The following is a 22,542-nucleotide window of genomic DNA, read 5'->3' on the forward strand; positions in this document are numbered from 1 at the left end:
TCCTGCTTTAATTAAAGTGAATGAACTGGCTGCACGGAAATATTCCGGATTTTAGGTACACTTTCGACATTTGATGACTAACATTTATCAACTATGGTATAATATAACTTTGTTTATGCTGCAATTTAATTTTCTCTATGATTCTATGCACGTTTACGAGATGTATGCAGCTGAAAACGTTGTGGCAAATATTTATATTAAATATATTTTCCACCTAAACTGTTGTACGTAAATAAATCATATCTGTAATGAGCATAACGTCAACAGTAAAAATTTGCATTTTTAAATACTTTACGTGAGAATTGAACAATCGCGTCCGTTATGTGTTTATTGAATCGATTTTATAGACAGTGGCAATAGTTGTATAAAGATAATTGATTTGCATTCTGTCCAATAAATACGTTCACATGTTCGATAGACTTTTTGTTTAGTAAAATTGGACGTTGTTTAAATTCAATATTTTACCATTGCTTCTCTTTCACCAGTCGCGCATTGCATTCGCAAAAGAGATGCTCAATAACCATTGCATCTCACTCAACCATTTCGTTATTATTTAACTTCAGCCATAAATCTTTCATTTTTTTTATTTAAGATTTCAATCTTTTAACAATTATGTACGCAGCCTTTCGTTTCGAGAAATGCGAAATTCGCAAGTGCAAAATTCGAAGAATGCTAGCGCCATTTGAAAACTTCGGATAGTTGTCGCGGTAAGACTTCTCTTGAAAAGAAGAACTTGGCCTAAGCGCGCGTAATCTCGGTAAAACGAATTCTGTGAATAGCAATCAACGGAGCATGGTTAATAGCATTAAATACTATCGATCCATCCAGAACGTGCAGAATCAAAATGCGCGTCGCCGGATGTAATTGTAATCAGTCAATTTGCGAAATGTGCACCTTGCAGGATTCATTGTATCGGCAGAAGCGTCACGTTTCGTTGGGCTTTAATCTTCCGTCGAATGAAATTCATTTGGATCGAATAGAATCGAAACGAACACGAGAGATAGCGGCTTACATATATATCGGATTAATTAACGATGGCTTTTTTGTGGTACACGTAACGGAAATACTTTTAACTTGCAACTATTGGTTGTAAAAAAGTGCGACACTGAAATTCGAGCGCCAACTCGTTTAATTTTTAATCCATCAGTTATCACTAATAGCTTACGTAGGTATATATATATATATACATAGTTAAAAATAAATCAATTTTTCCTTTAACTCTTGAATGCCTCACTTTTGACGCCAACACAGCACACGAGTCTGGGTGATTTGTGCAACTTTGAGAAGTTGGTTCTCATAACTTTGGTTCCAATCAATATTTCTCAAAAAAAAATTTTTTTTAATGAAAGTTTAGAATCTCAGAAATGTGATGGTACAAACAGCATTGCAAAAAAATGATTTATCATAGTTATTAAGAAAAAAACCGTTAAGTAAAAATATAAAAATTTGTGAAAAATCCATTTTTCTTTTAAATTAAATATCTTTGCAACAAAAACTTTTAAGGATTTTATACGGCGTTTTGCAGCTAAAAATGATACTTAAAAAAATTATGGCAGTATCATTCCTTTTAAAATTATAGTTATGTAACAAGAAGAATGTGATAACAATAAACTTTACTTTATCCGTGCCGTTTGAAATTCTAATCATTCTAATTGAGATCTGAAGCTGATCAACGTCGCGATCCATAGTGAAAGCTCTTAACTGTCTCCCTTCCCTAACCCGAACCTTTTATCTTATTCTCCCTTTACACAGCAAGCGATCGAAATTTCGTACACGGTCTCTCAGACTCGCTAATATGATTAAAGGTTAATCATCTCTCCATGATCTTCGAAGCAGATTCAGTATACGATTATACGTTAACTTATAACTTATAATGCGAGATAACATTTCATAAAAATGATTCCACGCTTCGATTTGCCACGTTAAAATTTCTACTCTTTAAAGAAATTCATCCAAATAACGTTTCCTTTTCCTGACTGTTCTAGGACATCGACTACGAGGGTTTCCGCAAATTCCTGAATTCGTATCTGGAGATCGAAACGAAGGATGAATTATGCCGACATCTTTTCCTTTCGTTCATCAGGAAGGGCTCGCGCGGAGTGGACAGCAAAGCCTTCAAAGTACGTATAATATCAACGTATGTTTAAATTAAAGATTAACGATATCATTGCTGGTAAATAGCCGTGAGCGTAAATTGGTTTCGCAAAGAAAAGAGGAAAAAGAGAATTTACACCAAGTGACATTGCAAGTCGGAGTCGCGCGTTGCAGTCGCAATGGTATCGCGTTGGGAAAGAAAAGCGTGTCGCGTCATGCGAGCGCGCTTTCGACATAAAAAGCGACAATAAGAGACACTCGTAAACGAGATACTCTCGCGCCGAGAATTAAAAGCCGCGTATTATCCGCGTTTGTTGGCTCCCAGGAGATGGCCGTGCTCTCCTCGACAACCGCCTGCGCCGCAATTACATCGCACACGACTTCCAGCAGTAACGTTAATAGCACCGGCATATCAGGCGGGGCCACGGAGAGCCACGTTGGATCCTCGCTGGCCGAAAAAATTCACGGAATTACGGAAAAATTGCAGGCGCTAGGCCATCATAGAACGGAAAGCGAAGCCTCGAGGACACGAACGGGTAAGGTATACCTTTCGTCATTTTTCAGTTTACCGACAGCCCATTATCTCCCGTCCATTGTTAAAGTATTTCATTACATCCAGTAATGTAAAATATATACATATAACGTAAATTTCGCAATTTTTTTTTTTTAATAACGTGGAAAAGTAAACTATCAATCTACTAGAGCTCCAATCTCAAAGATCTTCCTATAATACCGCGAAAAATTTAAATTGACGTTTTATGTCGTTTTATTCATATAAATTGTACTCTTTCTAACTATATGAATTATAATGATGCATAAATATCATAGCGATGCACTGTCAACCAACACAAATGTGGTCACTATATCAATACCATTTTAATGCAAATATTTTCCTTCTCGATTTGCGCTCGCGGTGCTCGAGCCTTCCGTTTCTCAGGCTGTATTTTTACGGTAAACGAATATACTCTTGCGATTGGACAAAATAGGTCAGCAGCAGGCAGAAAGAAAATGACAATGGTTTCCGATGGTTTCAATTTTTCTTTTTTTTTTTTTTACCCTGCATCACATATCGAATGTCATTGTTCCCTACGAAATGGCGGTCGAATAACAATCGGTTCAATCCAAAGAAGCTTTGAATGAAGACCTCCTTTAAACGTCGCCGCCGGCACGATTCGTTAAAATAAATTCGCTCCAACTGTAAACTTGTCGACTTGTGATTCTTTAACGAGTTGATTTATAGAGACATTATGAAAACACGATGTGAAATCTCGTGTAGATATGTTTTTATAACTCCTCAATATAGCGTTGTGGTATTTGTTCGGGAAAAGAGAGTAACGGATTTTTGTTTATTTCGCTCATAAATAGAACAACTCTTGCAATCTAATGTCATTATTGGAACGCGGGAGATCCGGGACGTACAGTGTAAACAGAGGTATCTTCCGGAAGACGCGAAGTATAGCCCCCGACGAGAACATTAGATGTTCGGACTATCGGGTAATGAATATTTAGCCAATGAATCTTTCAAGGTGCCGCATATAGAAGCAAGATCAACTTGCAAAGCCGATCGATCATGCTGTTTGTTTTTCTTGTATTTCACGCAATCACATGGACGATTCAGGAAGCGTGCATCCGATGTTAACGGTCACCCATACGTCGTACAGCTGTCACGACGTTCTAGAGAAGAAGAGCACGGATAGCAGCCCAAGTCAAAGCCAAATGTCGCGTAATTCATCCAGGAAGTCGAACAATTCCCTCCTTGTCAACAACGGGAAATTGGAAGGTATGGGCAATCGCTGAATCCAATACATACGGTACATTGAGCGCAATACTGTTCGCAAATACGAAACTCTGTGTTTCACCATTGCGAATCATTGCGGAATGGATTTCCACTTGGATTTGCGCTCTCTCTCTCTCTCTCTTTTCCGCGCGTCGCCGCGTCTCGTAGCGCTAATCTTTCCGTTATATTTTTCATCCATCTTTCTTTCTTCGTTAACCCAGAAATTATTCCTCGCCAAATTGACTAATCTCGATACACGCGCGCGCGCGCGCGCGCGCTCCCTTTTAACGAGCCTTCGTTCGCTATATATTCCTTGGATATAATCCTCTCACCTCTGCTCTCTCTTTTTTTTCTCTCTCTAACCTTTTCATTTTAGATACTTGAAGCTTACGTTCGCAGAGGAGCCCTCGATAAAGAATCGGTTCTTCGTGATCGAGAGCGCCTTCTTAAGGAGGAACATTCTGCATTAAAGTTCCTCGAGCAGCTGTGTACGACTTTACGTGAACGCGGGATTAAAAGGATGCTAGATCGTGCCGTTTAAAAGATTTCTCCTCCGGCGTACGTGAACTCGCGTATCCGTGAAATTCAGTGCACGATGCAGAATTCATTTTTGTCGGAGAGATCGCGCCGTAGCGATATAACAAAGAGCTCCATTTTAGTCGCCATCGATCTTACAGTAGCACGTTATTCTTCCTTCTCCTCCTCCTCTCTCTCTCTCTCTCTCTCTCTCTCTTTCCCAAACAAAATCTGAGATAAATGCTGCAATGAATTACGACTCGGAGGGACGTGACATCTCTTTCAGAAGTGTACTTCACCATATCGGGGCGACAGTCAGAGCGTAATCGAAAAAAATAGCGACCGCAATACCGATGCCGACATATACCATTCTTCGTATCGCTTTTACGATATATCAACGCAGCCATCTCTTTCCTTCATTATGCGCTTCCGCGAATTTTGTCATGGGCGTTTCTCGCGCTATTTTTATCCGCGCATCAGAGCATATACGTATCTCATATCTCTTGATACGTGTTTCATGATTTTGTTAGAAATATTCCTGATAGATAAAGTTTATCGTTCCATAATTAATTCGTTTAAAGTTCCACGTATATATCGATGGGGAGCCTCGACTGGCGAGAAGGTCCAAGATCAAGGAGCGAGTTCGATTAATTCCGTCAATTTTCCAGCGCGCGTGACACGTAAAAAGTAAAGTCGATTCAAATGATACGGGCGAGACGTCAACATACACAGTGTTTATGTCTGCTCTAAGTGAAGACGCGCCGGTACAAGTGACGGAAATAATCATGCTTACGTTATGGATTTTAGGGAAATATTTATTCACGTCTGCGGCGATCGCGGTATCGATCGCGGGCATAAACCCACGCACCTTACCGGAGATACAGGAAATGGATATTGCTATTTTAAATTCTGGTTTTACATGACAATCTACGCCGAGAAACGAAAGGCGGGTTGATCTTCGTGAAATGTCATGACGTACCGGAGGCTGTGTATGCGATTGAGAAAACTCGATCCGGTTCTATTTCCGGGTCTGTTTGAAGGAAGTCCCGGGTCTGATCTTATCATCTCTTCGTGAAACATGTGCGCTTACGCGTCGGAATACATCGTCGGAGGTGATGAAATCTCGAGCTAGAGCCTTCCGCGCGCCTCTCGGTACACGTGACTCGTGAAAAATGCAAGGAAAACGTTAAATATGAACCAAAAATAGAGAATATATAGCGAATCAATGTTCCGATAGCGTTACGGTGCTCTCGAGCCATTTTGAATTTGTCACCGAATTAAACTGAGCTACGGACGCGTCTTTTATGAATCGGAAGATGAATAGTCGCCTCCAGGTGCTCGCACTTCGTAATAAAAAGGGTCGTAAAATACATCATGTGAAAAACATATGAGGAGGACAGGAATAGAGAGTGGAAAAATTGCTTCGCCCAATGTATATACGGAAATATTCGATTCACCCGAATACATAATGATGAAATTCAACGACTCCGCGACTACCAGTGACAAGATCTTATAAGAACACGATTCCATCTTCTATACATGTGTTTCTGTAACTTGAATCTATCGCTAGTTATGTTCATAGTCAATTCTTATTTCAACAATATTCTAAGTAACGTCTTAAGATGCTGATACGATTCTATGATTGGTTGATATTTTAAGACAGTACACTGAAAAATTACTAAATTTCAATAAATATTTGTTTGAATATTTACAATGAAATATTTGCTTACGGTACATAAAAATATTTACTCAATAAAGTTAGTGTACGGAAAGCACAATTTTATTAAAATATAGATCTGAAAGTAATTATGTATAATGTTAAAAAATTTATATTGGACGTTTATAAGCTGATTATTAGAACGTCAACATTTTTTTTTATAAAATTATCATCATGCGTGAACGTGTTATACATAATTATTTTGATCAACATAAAATTATTTTCTGATCTGTATGTAGTTAAATTTTTAGATGCTACAATAAAATCGTTCTTGTACTAAATAAATATTTATTTAGATTTATTAAATATTTCATTGCGAGCATTCAAACGAATATTTATCAAAATTCAGTAATTTTTTCTCTCGTGGTACTTAAGACGGTCTTAAATATAAGAATCAACTATAAATACCGACCTATATTTCCGATATTTCTGAGCCAACAATTACGCCATCTCGAACGCGGAAAGTATAAAAAAAAACACACGCCGCTATAAAACGGTAACATCATTTCCCTAATTAATGGACTACTAATCTACTGCTGTATCGATCCCGAATAGCAGAGAGTGGGACAGCGCGCGCTTCGAATTATTCGCGCGGCATGCTGACGAGTTTGCGTAGCGCATGCACACGTGCCAGTGTCACCAAAATAGCTGTACCGCCGGTATCATCCGGTATAAATGACGTCACGAGTGTGCGAGAGAATGATACCAGGTTCCTGGGGCCACGTCTCAGTGACTCTTGAATCGCAGGAGAAGCAACAAGTGCTAAATCATTAACCCGCACGTTGACGTCAATGCACCACTCGGCTGCCGGGTTAAGCTTATTATTCGAGCCTGCTTAATAATTTGTTACGCTACAAAGAGAATAGACAGTACGATTCAGTGAGGACAGTTTCCCCTTTATTCGTCGCTCTTGATTACAGCGGGAGAATGGTCCAGTTACCAAACGTGTCGGGAGCGAAACTAAAGGAAGGTGAGATAAGGTTTCACGATCTTTGAAGATTCGCCGCGTGTAAAAAATTTATATTGGATGTTTATAAGCTGATTATTAGAACGTCAACATTTTTTTTTATAAAATTATCATCATACGTGAACGTGTTATACATAATTATTTTGATCAACATAAAATTATTTTCTGATCTGTATATAGTTAAATTTTTAGATGCTACAATAAAATCGTTCTTGTACTAAATAAATATTTATTTAGATTTATTAAATATTTCATTGCGAGCATTCAAACGAATATTTATTAAAATTCAGTAATTTTTTCTCTCGTGGTACTTAAGACGGTCTTAAATATAAGAATCGACTATAAATACCGACCTATATGGAATATCAACGCTTAAAAACAATTGAGTGTTCGAAAAAAAATTTTTGTACAATTGTACAATTGTATTGTACATACGTACAATCAGCATTCAGAGCGACGGTCTTTTAATGCGGCAAACACATGCCAATCCATTTACGCAAAATCGGCCAAACCAAATAATCCATGCGACAGCCCGCAAATAATAATTAATTCAATTTACTGAGCTCACTTATTATTTATGATTGTCATAGATTTTCATTAAAACAAGAGGCAAAGCCGAATGGTAACTGCTGTATGGCTGTGAAATGGTTTATCGATAAATTTTGATTTAACCACGTCGACATTAAGAGAAAAAGAGAATAATGCGAGAGAAACTTCACTGCTCGAAATATAGATATATGGATATTACATAGACGTTACGTAGGCAATAGAAAATAATTTAGTAGATTTATTCGAAGTTCCAGCAACGTTGAACGTCACGGTGATTAATCGTCATGTACGCAATCGATCAGAACGTCACCGTTCTCGTTGCCGAGCGATTTTTTTTTTTCTAGTGTCGTTACCAACGCTTTTTCACGATTTGCACTTGGAATAAATTGGATTGTTCGAGCATAGAAAACAAAAACAAAATACGACTTTATCCCGCATGGATAAAGCACACGTTAGCTCGCGCGACGCATCGTCTCGTACGAAAGTTTATTTTTAACTTGTTCATCGTCATGCAAAATTATTCCTGTAGGACGATATCGCCCAAAAATAAGACCAAAGAAATTGAACCATTGGGATATCGCACGCTAATTCTTCTATTAATGGAAAATCAGAGTTGGGTAATAGCTAGTTGGAGAGTTAAAAGCTAATTAATAAAGTTAAAAGTTAATAACTTTTAACTTAAACTTAATTAATTTTTAATTTTTAATAATTTAATTTAATAATTTAATTTTTTAACTTTAACTAGTTATTTTTGAAACACATTAGCTTTAATTCATTAACTTTTTTCCCAAGTTAAAAATTTGTCTATGTATAAAATTGTAAGAGAAAAATACCCCAAATATCCCACATAAAAAATAAGATTTCTTTGTTGTATTATACAAACTTAATTTACAAATAAAATATTAAGTTTGTTTGTTGGTCCATATTATAATTATAACTTTAAAAAATTGCGATTTTGTAATTTAATATGAATAATTTTTTTCAAAATTAATTTCTAATTTAACTCAAGTTGATTTACTCTTAACGTAACTAAATTAATTTTATAAACCATTAATTTTAACATAATTTAATTAAAAAAATACTAACTCAACTCTGTGGAAAATATATGTACTATATAATTATATGGAACGTATTCGAAGTTATAAGTTTTTCAAAGAACAGGATTATATATCTTTATACAGATGATATTCTCAATCTTTAAATTGTCTTTTGAAGATGAAATTAATGTTAAATTATTATCTAATCAACAATTAAAATTTTTAAAGTGATATTAATAGTTTATTTCTTCGTATGATGAAAAATATACTTTCTATTGTCCCTTTTCCACTTTATCTCCACTTCCAGCAAGAGATCGCTTTTGCATGTTTTTTTTTTTTTTTAATTGAAATGCGAATTTGCGGATATTGATTTCGGTTTCCGGCAATTTTCGAATTTCGAAATTGTGACAGCGTTCAAGAATAAATTTTATCGACGGCAATCCAATCGATATAGAGGCACGTTGATTCATGCAGAACTATACGGCGCGCGGATTCAGATATAAATAGGAGATCCAGAAATACGGGCTAGACGTCGTCGACCTGTCTCGAGCCGCTAAACTCTAACAATCTATTGTGACAAATCCAATTCATCGCTTATATGTATTGACAATCGCCTCGGTCGAAGCAACAGGTTCTTTAGACTTTTAGGTACAATTACTCAAGTTCGTGTGTTTATCTAAAAATACGGCCCGATCATTTTACCGAAATCGCGGATTTTCCGTGCACTTTAACGCCAGTGCATCGTGAATTTCCCACGAAATATAGGACAGATCCATCATATTGTAAGTCTGGCGAATCTCACTTTGTCCGACATCTAGATACTTTGGCACAGCGATTTTTCCGCGAAACGCGACGTCAAAGAAAATCCCAGTGAAAATTCAGTTTAGAAAGCGGTAGTTGTAATAATTTCTACCCTTTATTCGCGATATAATAATAAATCAAAAGATCATATCGCTAATACTTGAAAGATATAATTAGAAAATTCCGCTGTAAATTAATACCGTAACACACAGCTGTAATTAATATTTATCGTACGCTGAAATATAATACACTCCAAAATATTTAACTACAAATTTATGAGTTCTGAAATATAAACCCCGAGTTATTTCATAAATGATGCAACATTAATTGTGTCAACATTTATTGCGGATCATCCAGCGTGAGATCAAATTGAAAATAGTTTTCTGTTTTTCCAGAGATGAGGCATCTTGTCAGAAAGCAAAGCACAATAGACGTCCAGTCCGTTAAAGTCAGCCTCAAAGACATCGTTTGTTATCTCTCCCTCTTGGAAGCTGGCAGCCCGGTAGAAAAATTGGAATGTAAGTAATTGCCACGAAACAACGATTATCTCGGAATTCGCGAAACTCCCGTCTGTTTTCATGCCGAATAATTCGTTAGCGGATGATCAATGATGCTTTTGAAACAGACCCCGTTGTTTTCTGTAGCTCGGGATCGATGCTATAACGATTACACGGCTGTTTCCTGTATAATCAAAAAACGTGCCCGCGCATAAATCACGACGGAATCCCGTTTGTTTTTTTTTTATGAGAGCGTTATCAGAGCGACGTTTCACCTATGTGCGCGCATTAAATAGTGAAAAATTGTTTTGCGAGGTACGTACACACAGTATCGTTGTGAACATCTCCAGCCTTGAAAATCCAAACTCTAATCTTCTTCGCAAAGAAAATTTGCATTTTTTGCACATTTGTCTTTCGGCGTGGAGTTTATTAAACCTATTCACATAAGCGCCTTTATTGAAAAAAAGTTTTGAAGTATTTTCACAAAAAGACAAAAGTACAATGAGAGGATTTAGATAAATTGAAATAGCTCGACGAAATAACGATAGTTAAAGACGCTGAATTTTTTTTCATAAATACGTTTTTCAACCTGTGATTTGAAATTTTTAACGAATGCAATTACTTTAATTAATCAAACATTTTGCCTTTGAGAGAAGAAAATTGAAGTAATACGTATGAGAGAAAATAAAGAAACGAAACTGACGTATAGACATATAGAATTTACGATGGGACTCGCGTGTCGGCCGACAGTCATTCTCGATTTTCTGCTACAGTTGTTACAAGTCTATTCCGTCTGGACTTGTGCAGCTGCAACTTGTTGCGCGGCAATTTCGGCTTGCGTTAACTCGATAATCCCTTTTTTTCAGTTATGTTCCGGCTGTATGATACGGATGGAAACGGCGTCCTTGATACGAACGTGAGTAAAGAATCATCGTTATCAGTTAACGCGAATCATCGCGCAAGCGGTAACACGTGCATACAACATTATCTCTTACAATATCGTTTGCACTAGGCGCAAATATTGTCATATACAAGTTACGGTTATATACAAGGTGTGTTCAAGAAAGAAGATGACTTTTGACACCCGTGTGTTCTGTAGATGTTATATCAAACAATTTTTTTTGTCGTTAACACTTTAATACTTTCCTCGAGTGGTGGTCGTGGCGTAGAGGGTCGTACGTCTGCTCTCTGCACCAAAGATTCAGATTCAAATTCATCCAGGATATATCAGATTTTTAATTGATCGCCACGTCTCGCGCGCCGAAAAGCAATGGTAAAATGCCGAGGGAAGACCGAGTCTTATTGGCACAAGAGGCAATTATTAGCATTGCGTTCTGTTCATGCATTTATGGCGAAAGATACAACGGAAAAATGATCGTAAAATATTTCTTATAATATAAGTACTATTTTCCAACTAGTTTTACACTTTGCAAAGTTTTATTTAAATCAAATGAGCGTTACAATAAAGAAAGAGAGAAATCCGAGGAGATCAAGGGTATTCAAGAGGAGGCAAGTAAACTGAATGTTTCAAAACTTCGTTTTATTATTCTTCAGTTTGCGAGAATAAATATAAGTTATTAATATTCTTTTTAATTGAGAGAAAAGTTTCTGCTGCTATGGGACATGTTATTTCGAATAATAGTAAAGTGATTAAAAGCGAATTTATATAGGAAAGGGATATGTTGCAGCAAGTTACATTCAAAATAGTTTGCATTTCTTCTTTTTCTGTAAACTCATTTTGCTCTTTGGTCACAAGATAACTTTAAAAGATACAATCTTTGCAAGAACACTGCGATCTGTTTTTCTTTCTATTAATTTAATATAGAGTTTGCAACATAAGCAACTTACGCTGTGATGTGTGCCAATTTATCGGGAAAAACTTACTACAATGCAGCATGTTCGTATTTTAATTTACTATGATAAAGAAACCATTTAATGTGCATTGTTTGAACCAATATTACTGAAATTTGTTACATATAGAGGAAAAATCAACATGACGTTAAAAATAGCTTGACGTAACACGTACAGAACATGGGTTGTATGTCTTTCTCTTTTTAACAAGCCGTGCTATGGCTACGGTACAATTACAATATATCATATGTTAATAAGATTAGAGTTAAGTGCCGTATCATCACTTCAGGTTAAAATAATCACGCGCAACAGACGAGCGACGCGCGGGAGAAAGTATTGTCGTCTTTGATAATTATCTGAAAAATAATTCTAATGCCAATTTACGCGGGCGAAACCGACTTTTCCTCCGGCGAAAATAGATTGACCTTTGCTGCTTAAGTAACAACGGTGGTATAGAATAGCTCCGGCTGATATTAATAGAAGAGATAAATACTTGTTCTATACTGTTGGCCGCACCCATAACAGGCACGTCAATTGACATGTACCCTTTGCGATCCGTTACAACGTGAATTACGTAGAACGAGTGTAATTTCCGGTGCTTCGGTGACGCGCATCATTGACCTCTTTGCAATTGAGAGCCCGGAAAACTGTATCAGTTGACTAATGCATTGTTATTACGTGAAAACAATCCATTTTATATCGGCGCTTGATTATGCGCTTACGGAGCGTCCGTAGAGTAACGTCGCAAAAATTGTCAATCTTTTCTGCGAATAATGCAGCGCTAATAAACATTATTATTGTATTCATTAAGCCACAAATAGAGGTAAAATCTCTTTGCTTTTTAAATAATTAAGATGCGCCAATTTTTTTTGCGGTAGAATGTTCGCGAAACACTGGACAACTCCGTTGTTTCGCGTGAAACGGTTTCAAACATTAATTTCAAAATATCGGGATATTGATATTGATTTCAAAATATCGTGATATTTCCATAGTTTCGGAAAAGCAAAATAAGTATTTTACATTCGAAATTGTTTAGTCAGGCGTCAGCTGTGCAATGCATTTGTCATTCAGGCGCGAGGCATTAGAGATATGCGTGCATATTGATGCACATACATATACATACATACATATATATATAGAGTGGAGACGCGATTTATGCGTTGACATGAAATTACGGTCAAGAAGGATGCCGGCAAAACGATGGTCGCCCGCATAATGAGTCCCTCGTTGAATAAATCATTGATATCGCGGTGTACAAATTGTGCGCGCCGATAAATATTCACGTTGCCGATAGCGAAATTGCGGAAAAAGCAGATGAAAATGAAAATGCGACGAAAAACGCGCTGTCTTCAGCATCTATTCAGCTAGGATAAAATAAACTGCGCCGAACACGAGATACGAGTTTTTAATGAAAGATGCATTAAGCCCGCGTACGTAGCTCAAAATACATAAATGAAAAGAATGTATGTATATTCGATATATCATATATGTGTGCATCTTCCGTAGAATGGATGATCAATATCTCGATACATTGCGCGACTTGCACAATAGTTTAATAAGCGAACGCCGCGTCATGCGCCGATCAATGCAACGATTACTCTTTATCGTTGTTACTAATATCATTATCACGTGTATCCAGGAGATGGACTGCATCGTAAATCAAATGATGAACGTCGCAGAGTATCTCGGCTGGGACGTCTCAGAGCTGAAACCGGTAAGTAGGAACGAGGTCTGTCCACATCAGATTTTGAGAACTAAACGATCGCCTTTCTGTTCAATTAATATTCTGTTATCTATTTCAAGAAAATATCGAAGAAAATTGGAAAAATTTTTTCAAGCTAGCTGACGATTGGAACATGTGGGACCGATATGTAGAAAGTATAATTCCATTTCAGATTCTACAAGATATGATGATAGAAATTGACTACGACGCAGATGGTACAGTCTCGCTGGAAGAATGGAAGAGAGGTGGCCTCACGACAATACCCCTGCTGGTTCTTCTGGGCCTGGATTCCGACGTGAAGGAAGACGGGAACCATCTGTGGAGGCTAAAACATTTCAGCAAACCCGCGTATTGCAATCTCTGTCTAAATATGTTGGTTGGCCTCGGCAAGAAAGGACTTTGCTGTGCCAGTGAGTAAGAAATCCTTGACGTTGTTATCTCTCTGTCTCGCGATGCCAGAGCAAGTTAAATCAGAGTAACGAATTGCAAAAACGGAATCGTACGAAGAGCGTAATCAAATCTATAAACGGGCGCGTTTTATTCAAAATCAATGAATAGAGGCACGCGCAATCATCGTTGAATTACAAGTTGATCTTTCTTTTCGGATTAGTTTGCAAATACACGGTGCACGAGAGATGTGTGCAAAGAGCGCCACCCTCCTGCATAGCCACTTATGTCAAGAGCAAAAAGACATCCCAAACAATGGCTCATCACTGGGTCGAAGGTAATTGCCACGGAAAATGTTCCAAATGCAGAAAGACGATCAAGAGTTACAATGGCATCACCGGCTTAAGATGCAGATGGTGTCAGTTAACCGTGAGTATCTTTTCCAGTTGATAGCTACTTTCCAAGTAGCCTACAGGCTACAATGCAATGTGTACATACGTGTGCATACGTGTGGATATCTCGTATTATATTGCTCTAATTAATTATATTTATTATCCAAAACAGCGTCTAAAATACGTCCATGATTATGCGAGTGAGTGAGTGAGTGAGTGAGTGAAATAGAAAGAGAGATAATACTTTAAAGATGTAGAATAAATAATTCATTAATATTGATTAAACAGTTAATACAAATATTTTAGATCGAGTGCATCTAATTGTAAATTTAAGTAATGCAAAAATATTTTGGGACTAATTAAAAAATTTAAATACGCGCATTAAAAATTGTGTATGTAAGTTTTATTCATCGCGAATGTGATAATATCCCTAATTGTTTACGTGAATATTTCCATGGAAATATTGCAGTTGCACAATAGATGTGCGTCACAAGTGCGAGCGGAATGTACGCTCGGCGATCATGCGGTACACATCCTTCCACCTACGGCAATTTGCCCTGTTGTGCTCGATAGACAAAGGTCATTGTCGAGGGACAGCAAACGTGGTAGCAAACACTGTCAGGACAGCTCATCAGTCAGTTCCGTAAGTGCGATACAATGATCCGCATTAATTATCTCTTATCATTGAACATCCGTCTCGCGGAGAAACAAATATGACATATAATCATCTGTACATATAATTTAATTATTCAGAAAAATTATGATTTAAGCTCTCTGATTTGTAAAGTTATCTTCGTAAATTAAATTTATTTAAATAAACATAAATAAACGCGATAAAATTGAAATGTACAAATGTAATTAAAATCAATCGATTTAGAAATGTAAATGAGAATCTTGGAATGCTAAGAGAATAAAAGTAAAAATTAAGAAATTTTGACAATACTGAAATGCTGCACGGCGAGAAAAAATAGTTTTGCTAAAGTATCTAACATTTTGGCTGGACACAGATTTGAAAATAATTTTGTTAAGCTATCAAAATAATTATGTAGGACTCTCAAGCTGGTTACTGAAAAGTAAAAATTTTGTGCAGTGTTTGCTCGTCATGCTTAAACGTCTATCAGTTATTTTAATTATTTTAATGATTCAACAAAATTATTTTGAGATCTAGCTAAATGTTTAGATACTTGAGCAAAATTATGTTCTTTCCGTGTGTATATTTTACAAGAAATAAATGCAATGAATCTAATAGGGTGTTTTCCTGAGCTGCGGTAGTTCGTCGGATCAGCAACCAGCTATGTCCTTTCAAATAACACCACCGGAGAACACGACGCCGCTTTTGGTTTTCATAAATCCAAAATCGGGCGGCCGGCAAGGGGAGCGAATGTTACGGAAGTTTCAATACATTCTGAACCCTCGTCAGGTTCATAATCTAGAACTCGGTGGGCCAATGCAGGGCTTGCAGATGTTTAAGGACGTCGAAAATTTTAAAGTGATCTGTTGCGGCGGCGACGGAACAGTCGGCTGGGTTTTAGAAACCATGGGTACGCATCGTGATTTAATTATGATGTGTGTATATATTCAATTAAATTGGCGTCGAGAACACGAGTAAAGTGAACAACGGTTGTATAATGGCAGCACGTAAAAGCGGTGCTTTGTAATAAATTTGCAATATTATGTGCTAATTGTTAATCGTGCACGTATTAAATCCGATAATAGGTTCATCGACTATACCATGTAGATCAGCGAATGGCCTGTGTTTTAATAAACCTCCCTCCCCGTTAACTGATTAAACATAATAAGTTCATCATTTCAATGTTGCTTTTCGTTGCCGCTTTAATTGATTGCTAATAATTTAATGTTTAATGGTAACCGCATGTTGTAATTACTGCTTTCACGATGCTATTTCATTTAGATCGCGTGCAATTCGAGAAACAACCTGCCGTTGGCGTTATACCTCTCGGTACGGGCAATGATCTAGCCAGATGCTTACGCTGGGGTGGTGGTTACGAAGGTGAAGCGGTACACAAAGTGCTTAAGGTAAAGCACATATTGGATTCTAACTGAAAAAGATATTCTTCTCATATTTTTATACGTCAGTACGAAAACGTCGGATGACTTATCGCGCTGTGAAAGTTCATTACGTGAAATCTAATGATTCGCAGAAAATAGAGAAGGCAACGCAGGTGATGATGGACCGCTGGCAAATAGAAGTGGATCAAAAGGACGAAAAGAAACCGAATCAAGATAGTATACCATACAATATCATCAACAATTATTTCTCGGTGGGCGTCGACGCCGCCATATGCGTCAAATTCCACATGGAGAGGGAAAAGAATCCCGAGAAGTTTAATAGCAGAATGAAAAATAAGCTGTGGTACTTTGAATACGCAACCACGGAGCAGTTCGCTGCCAGTTGCAAAAATCTCCACGAGGATCTCGAGATAATTGTAAGCATGATTTATATATATATGTATCTAATCTCTTCATTCGGTATTAATGTATCGGTACGTCGAGTAGAGAATAGAGCTGAGATTCAAATACCAAAGGCGGAACGAGAATTAATCAACCGGTTCCGTTCTAACGTCTTCCTCTGAATGCGTACAGTCAAATCCGTAATCAATCAATTCAACGGAATCAATGGAATTCGTGACGCTACGTACATTTCATCGATTGCAGTGCGACGGTACGCCGCTGGATTTGGCGCACGGTCCATCTCTGCAAGGAGTCGCATTGCTAAACATTCCTTTCACTCACGGGGGTTCGAACCTCTGGGGCGAACATCACACGCGGCACCGTCTTGGCAAACGAAAAAAGCGACCCGACAAAGAGCTCAGTACCAGTAGCTTCAATTCCGTAGATCTCACAGCCGCTATTCAAGGTGAATTCAACGCGCGAAGTAATCGCTCCTCCCGCGAACGATATAATAATACTCCCGCGTCTTGTACGCGCGAGAACATATGCAAATATGAAATACAAAGAAATATTTGGTAAAGTACTTACCCATTGTCCGCAGACATTGGGGACAATCTCATAGAGGTGATCGGTCTGGAGAACTGCTTGCACATGGGTCAAGTAAAGACCGGACTGCGACATTCTGGTAGAAGACTAGCCCAGTGTAGCAGCGTCACCATCATCACGAACACCATCATCACGAACAAACGATTCCCCATGCAAATTGACGGCGAACCTTGGATGCAGGGTCCTTGCACGGTGAGTTGAAACAGAGCAGTAAATTATTCGTAAGAAATATCTTCTGAACATGAGCGAGATTTTTTTTCACAAAGATTTTACCGAACGCTTTGTTGAGGGCAGAATGAAACATTCTTTTATCTTTTAGTTTTCTTCTTTTAAGTAACGATTATTTCTTACAAAGAATATTTTCCTGATAATAATCTTAAAATACACTCATCGTTTACTTAAAAATTTATTTTAAATAAACTTCTGTACATATAAAAGAATATACTTGAATTAAGTAAATATTATTTATTTCAAATATTTCATAAGTTTATAGTCCGCAAATTTATTGTAAGTTTATCGCAAGTATCAAATTTCTTTCAAATAGATTTCTGAAGCCTAATAACTTAATATTTCAATCAAGAATATTAAGTTAAAAATTCGATTTGCTATTGTTTTAACTTTTCTTTGATAAAATTTTATAACAATCTTTGAAAGGGTATAAATTCTTTTTATAAATATAAAAGTTTATATCAAATTTGTGACGAGTGTATTTTAAAACAATTATCAAGAAAAAAATTTCTCTTAAAAATAACCGCTAAAAGAAATTAAATAATTGCTTTTTTAGCAGTAGAATTAATATTTTTTAATGTGTGTGCTCTATGCAAAACTTAATTAAAAATATTATTTTAAACAAATTCTGTTCCGAAGTTCACATATGATAGGTTCATCGCGACATTATGGAATGAAATTGATCTTTCGTGTCTTTACATTAATTTAAAACGCAAATTAAATGGGAAGACTAAAAACGTTTCTCTGGTGCAGATTCGCATCACACATAAAAATCAGGTACCGATGCTGATGGCACCACCGCCAGAAAAGAGCAAGGGCTTCTTCCGATTCTTAAAGAGGTGAACGCAGCAGCTTTTACGCTTTTACTGAAGGAGGATGGATACTATCGAGTGAAAAAGATCAATTCCACCTGTCTCTATCCAGTCTTGTCATCGTCCGGCACGTTTATTCGTCTTTATTACGACAGAAATGTATCGATTCCATCGTATGTAGTCGCAGCTTCGATACACGTCTAAACGCGAGGAACGCGAGCGTCAGCGCGCCTTAGGTATTCTTGTGTACAGTATTTTTCAAAATAAACGAAATTTTATGTCCTAGTCTTAGATCACGCCACAAGCGGTAGACTCGACCGTTTTAAGCCTTTTTACAAAACTTTCGTTTGTTACCCTTAACTGACAAGATGTGAAGTGAAAAGTGATCAGTTCGCCGTACATCGTAATGGCTCTGCCGTCATTCAGTCGCGAGCTCGATAAATTTATTTCACACAAATTCGCTTCAATTAAAGTATCTTTCAAATTTAACACGAATAGACTCGCGTCGACACAAAGACGTCGTCTTTCCAGTTGAGGGCCAAATTATCTCGCACGAGTGTCGAGTAGTCGCGCAGCGAGCGCTTTCACGTTCCGAGTTCTGAGTCTACCGCTTCTTGCATGTGCAGATCGACCGGCGCATGTATTTACGCAACAAATAGACGACATATTAACACGGCGAGTATTGTGCGGCATCGTGCAAACGAGAGTGGAGTTGTAACGGCCACTTCAACTAACGCAAATATGGATGCGATTCTTTCAAGAATCTTCTATCGCCGAACAATTAGCGTCTCTAGCGTAGAAAGGAATGGGCAAACAGATGGACTGGACTGGTCGACATTTTCGCTTGTGATACGTGATATATATATTCCTAATTCTGGTTCTCCTTTGCACGAATCCGTCCGTCAAACACGATTCACACACTGTCCTCAATTAACTCTAGGTTTTTTGTACCAAGGGCTTAGCCGTAAACGCTTAGGCATAAATCACAATGGTTTATTTATTTGTATGATGTATTTATTTATTTATTTTTCGCGTACCTTATAAGTCAGAGCAATATATCAAAGCATATCAACGAGCAAGATTGCGATTACGTAGCACGTTGTAATAATTGGTTATTAAGTATTTGTATCGTGAAATTATTAAATCAGTGGATATCATTTAATTTTCGCGGATTTTAATTGAATAGCAAATATACATGAGGCAATCTAGAAGAAACTGTACCCGCGATAGCGCAACGTACAGTCAAACGCTGCTGCCAGCAGGATTGGACGTTTCGTGTAAAATATAAATAATTTACATTGCCTGTATATAATGTGAAATATGTAAACTGTATCTTACGTGTCATCTATGTAAACAACGATGAAGATTCAGATTTCATCAGAAATTTATATTCCATTTTTTCAATTTTAATATTATATATTTTTATGTTATCAATACTAAAGTCAGATACATTAAGAATCATAAAACTTAATTATTTTTTCCTGTATTATTTACATTTCTTGTAAAGAACATTGACTGCCAGCGTACTCGACCGAACTGCGAGTCTGGTTTCTTTTCGATTGCCCATGTATATATAACTTGCGTTTTTATTATTTTAGATATTTATTGTTTTTACTAATTGTATATAATAATACTTTTCACATTTCACATTTTCATGTTTCTGCACTTCGTGCCCGCAAAGGATTAAAACTAAATTTCTCTTGTATATCGATTAATACGTTGTCTTATTACACGTATATGAGCACTCATATTCTACCTATATTATTAAATAACCCTATACTGATCTAAGTAACAGGTGCTTCAAAACGCTTCTCTTTTTCTCTGCTACTGTTATTCCAATTTAAACTTTATATACCAATGACGATCGATTCAATATCATTTCTTAAAATTTCTGTAAACATTAAGAGGAAGAAAGTAGCCCCCTAATATAGCCATTAAGTGTATCGTCTATTAAATCATATAGATTCTATATTTCCGTGCACTCGTTAGACATATTTTCGTTAGTACGATACGAAATCTGAGATATATCAATTTTTAATCTAATTGTAGCGAAATGAAACTTTGTTTTTGTAATTATATATACATATATATTATACACATATATATATATACGCAGCCAAAGAAGAATAATATATACAATTTAAAATCCCGCAGGGACCATCTCGATATATAAACGATAAAGATTTTAAATTTTTCATATCTTCATGCAGACCGAGATTCTAATCTTTTGTAATATTTAGACTGTCATTTTCGCGACGTCTCTCGCAGCTATTTTAGATTTCACTTGCGTCAAATGCATTACTCGGAATAAATTGGAGACGTAATAATTAATTGATTTTAGAGTAACAAGTATTAAAAATGGAAGTTTTACATAGTATAGTTTGAAATTCAAAGTACAACATTACACGTCTACTAGGTAGATGGTTTAGCTTACTCTCCACCCGCCGAGTATCACTCATGATCGTCATTGTTTTTTTACCGCAATATATTGTGTGCATATATAATTTACGTATGACGATTAACGCGGTCGATTAGTCGCTAGATAAATCGAAATACTACGCTTACAAATAAAACTTGTAATCGCGGTGAAGGAAGGAAAAGAAGTTTTAATTTTTGAGTTGTTACCTACTAGCGAGCGAGCTCTATAGAATGAAAAAAAAAAAACGACGAGTGAAAAATCGCCGCGAGGACAAACGGAAGTCTATCCTTGCGGTCCTACGTCCCTTCGATCTGTGAATACTAACGGCACAATAACGACGATATTGTTTTTCTATTGGATTGGCGCAGTGTCTCAGTGTGCTTTGTCATTGTGTAACATTATATATGATGCGAGAAGACCCAAAAATTACTCGTTATACGGCAGTACGTGGAAATGTAAGACATTCGCGACGAGGACTTGGAAATTCGTAGGCACAGTTTTGCGACGATCGTTAATATCTGAGATAAAAATTGGAAGGAAAGAGCCGTGTACCGTGTATCGTCAATATTCGAAGAAGAATCTCACCGATATTTAATCTCCGAGATTGTAGTCATTTCGTCGTAAAGAATGTGGTCGTGAAGAGTGAATCGGATGTAAAAGAATTCTATTAATTAGAATTGTTATACTGACTCTTGCATACTGTCCTGAAGAAGATTCTGTCTTGCAGAACAAATGGATCGATCCTGTACGAAAAATATGCAGAACAAATGCAAGTAGTAAATTTAACATGTATGTATGTACATACAGTAATGACAATGATATAGACAAGATTGATAGCCAATGCAGATCACTTAGCAGAATTATACGCAGATAACAACTGTTACAAATATAATCAGGATAACATTTTTTTGCTGATACAATAATTGTTTGAAATCGTTAATTTTTTTTAAATTCTTTAGTAACGAGATCTTTGTGGAATCTCGCAAAAATAAATGATTAAAAAATGTTAGGTAGAAATTTATGTTATGTAAAATTATCTTCACATACTTAACTTGTAAATTTCTTTGAGTATTTCTTTTACAGCTATTAAATAATTTAATTTTGGCATTCGAAAAATGTGTTATCGAATACTATCGCTGTAAATTCTTTTCTGTACGCCACACTAAAGCTTTATTATATCTTTTTCCAACAAAATTAAATAAAAAAGATTAATCATAAAGTCTAATTTTGACATGAATAAAACATGAAACTAATACCTACATTAAAAATAAATTAAGAAAAACAAAGAGCAGTGCAATTTCAAATTAATTCTTCGTCTGGATTAAGAGTTCAGTTTCACAGTTTACAAACTTTTGACTTTCTTACAATGCGCTTAGCTTTCACGTGAGCAAAAAGCGAGCTACAGACATTCTGAATTCTACGTTGCTAATAATTATGCACAAGTTAAATGTTATTGGCAATATCATTAATTACAATATATTGCGATCCGATTCACTTTTCCCTTTTTGCTTTCGATGAAAATACTTGATCCAAAATAATGTCTGGCATATGGAACGTACGCGTATAGTCGTTAAGCGCTACTTGTGAAACGACATTAGCTGAATTTACTGCCATCTTTTTTTGGGTCTACGTACGTTTGAGCACTACTGCCATTTTCCAAAGGATAGACACATACGCGAACGAAAAAGCCTGTCTATAGTGTAATATAACATAAGAAATAAAATGTAAATTTATCGCGAATGTCTCCTTCCTATCAA

General features: G+C 36.6%; 1 protein-coding gene across 4 annotated transcripts in view; it reads left to right on the forward strand.

Annotated features, from left to right (window-relative positions):
- LOC105199906 (diacylglycerol kinase 1) overlaps nt 1-22,525 on the forward strand; it is a 107,236-nt gene extending 84,711 nt beyond the window's left edge. For 2 of the 4 annotated variants that reach the window (XM_011167220.3, XM_039451474.1), the window contains exons 4-18: nt 1,986-2,120; nt 2,420-2,630; nt 3,713-3,874; nt 9,854-9,976; nt 10,822-10,871; nt 13,446-13,520; nt 13,702-13,939; nt 14,140-14,345; nt 14,778-14,951; nt 15,558-15,849; nt 16,221-16,345; nt 16,471-16,755; nt 16,985-17,186; nt 17,322-17,518; nt 18,308-18,397. In XM_011167220.3, the coding sequence (XP_011165522.2) occupies nt 1,986-2,120; nt 2,420-2,630; nt 3,713-3,874; nt 9,854-9,976; nt 10,822-10,871; nt 13,446-13,520; nt 13,702-13,939; nt 14,140-14,345; nt 14,778-14,951; nt 15,558-15,849; nt 16,221-16,345; nt 16,471-16,755; nt 16,985-17,186; nt 17,322-17,518; nt 18,308-18,397 (2,565 nt within the window). Of the gene's footprint in view, nt 1-1,985; nt 2,121-2,419; nt 2,631-3,712; nt 3,875-9,853; nt 9,977-10,821; nt 10,872-13,445; nt 13,521-13,701; nt 13,940-14,139; nt 14,346-14,777; nt 14,952-15,557; nt 15,850-16,220; nt 16,346-16,470; nt 16,756-16,984; nt 17,187-17,321; nt 17,519-18,307 lie in introns of those variants that run through there. The other 2 variants (XM_039451473.1, XM_026130300.2) reach the window with 2 other exon arrangements.
- The last annotated feature ends 17 nt before the right edge of the window (nt 22,526-22,542 follow it).

Source organism: Solenopsis invicta, chromosome 7, assembly GCF_016802725.1.
Source record: "Solenopsis invicta isolate M01_SB chromosome 7, UNIL_Sinv_3.0, whole genome shotgun sequence".
In the NCBI taxonomy this organism is placed as follows: Eukaryota; Metazoa; Arthropoda; class Insecta; order Hymenoptera; family Formicidae; genus Solenopsis; species Solenopsis invicta.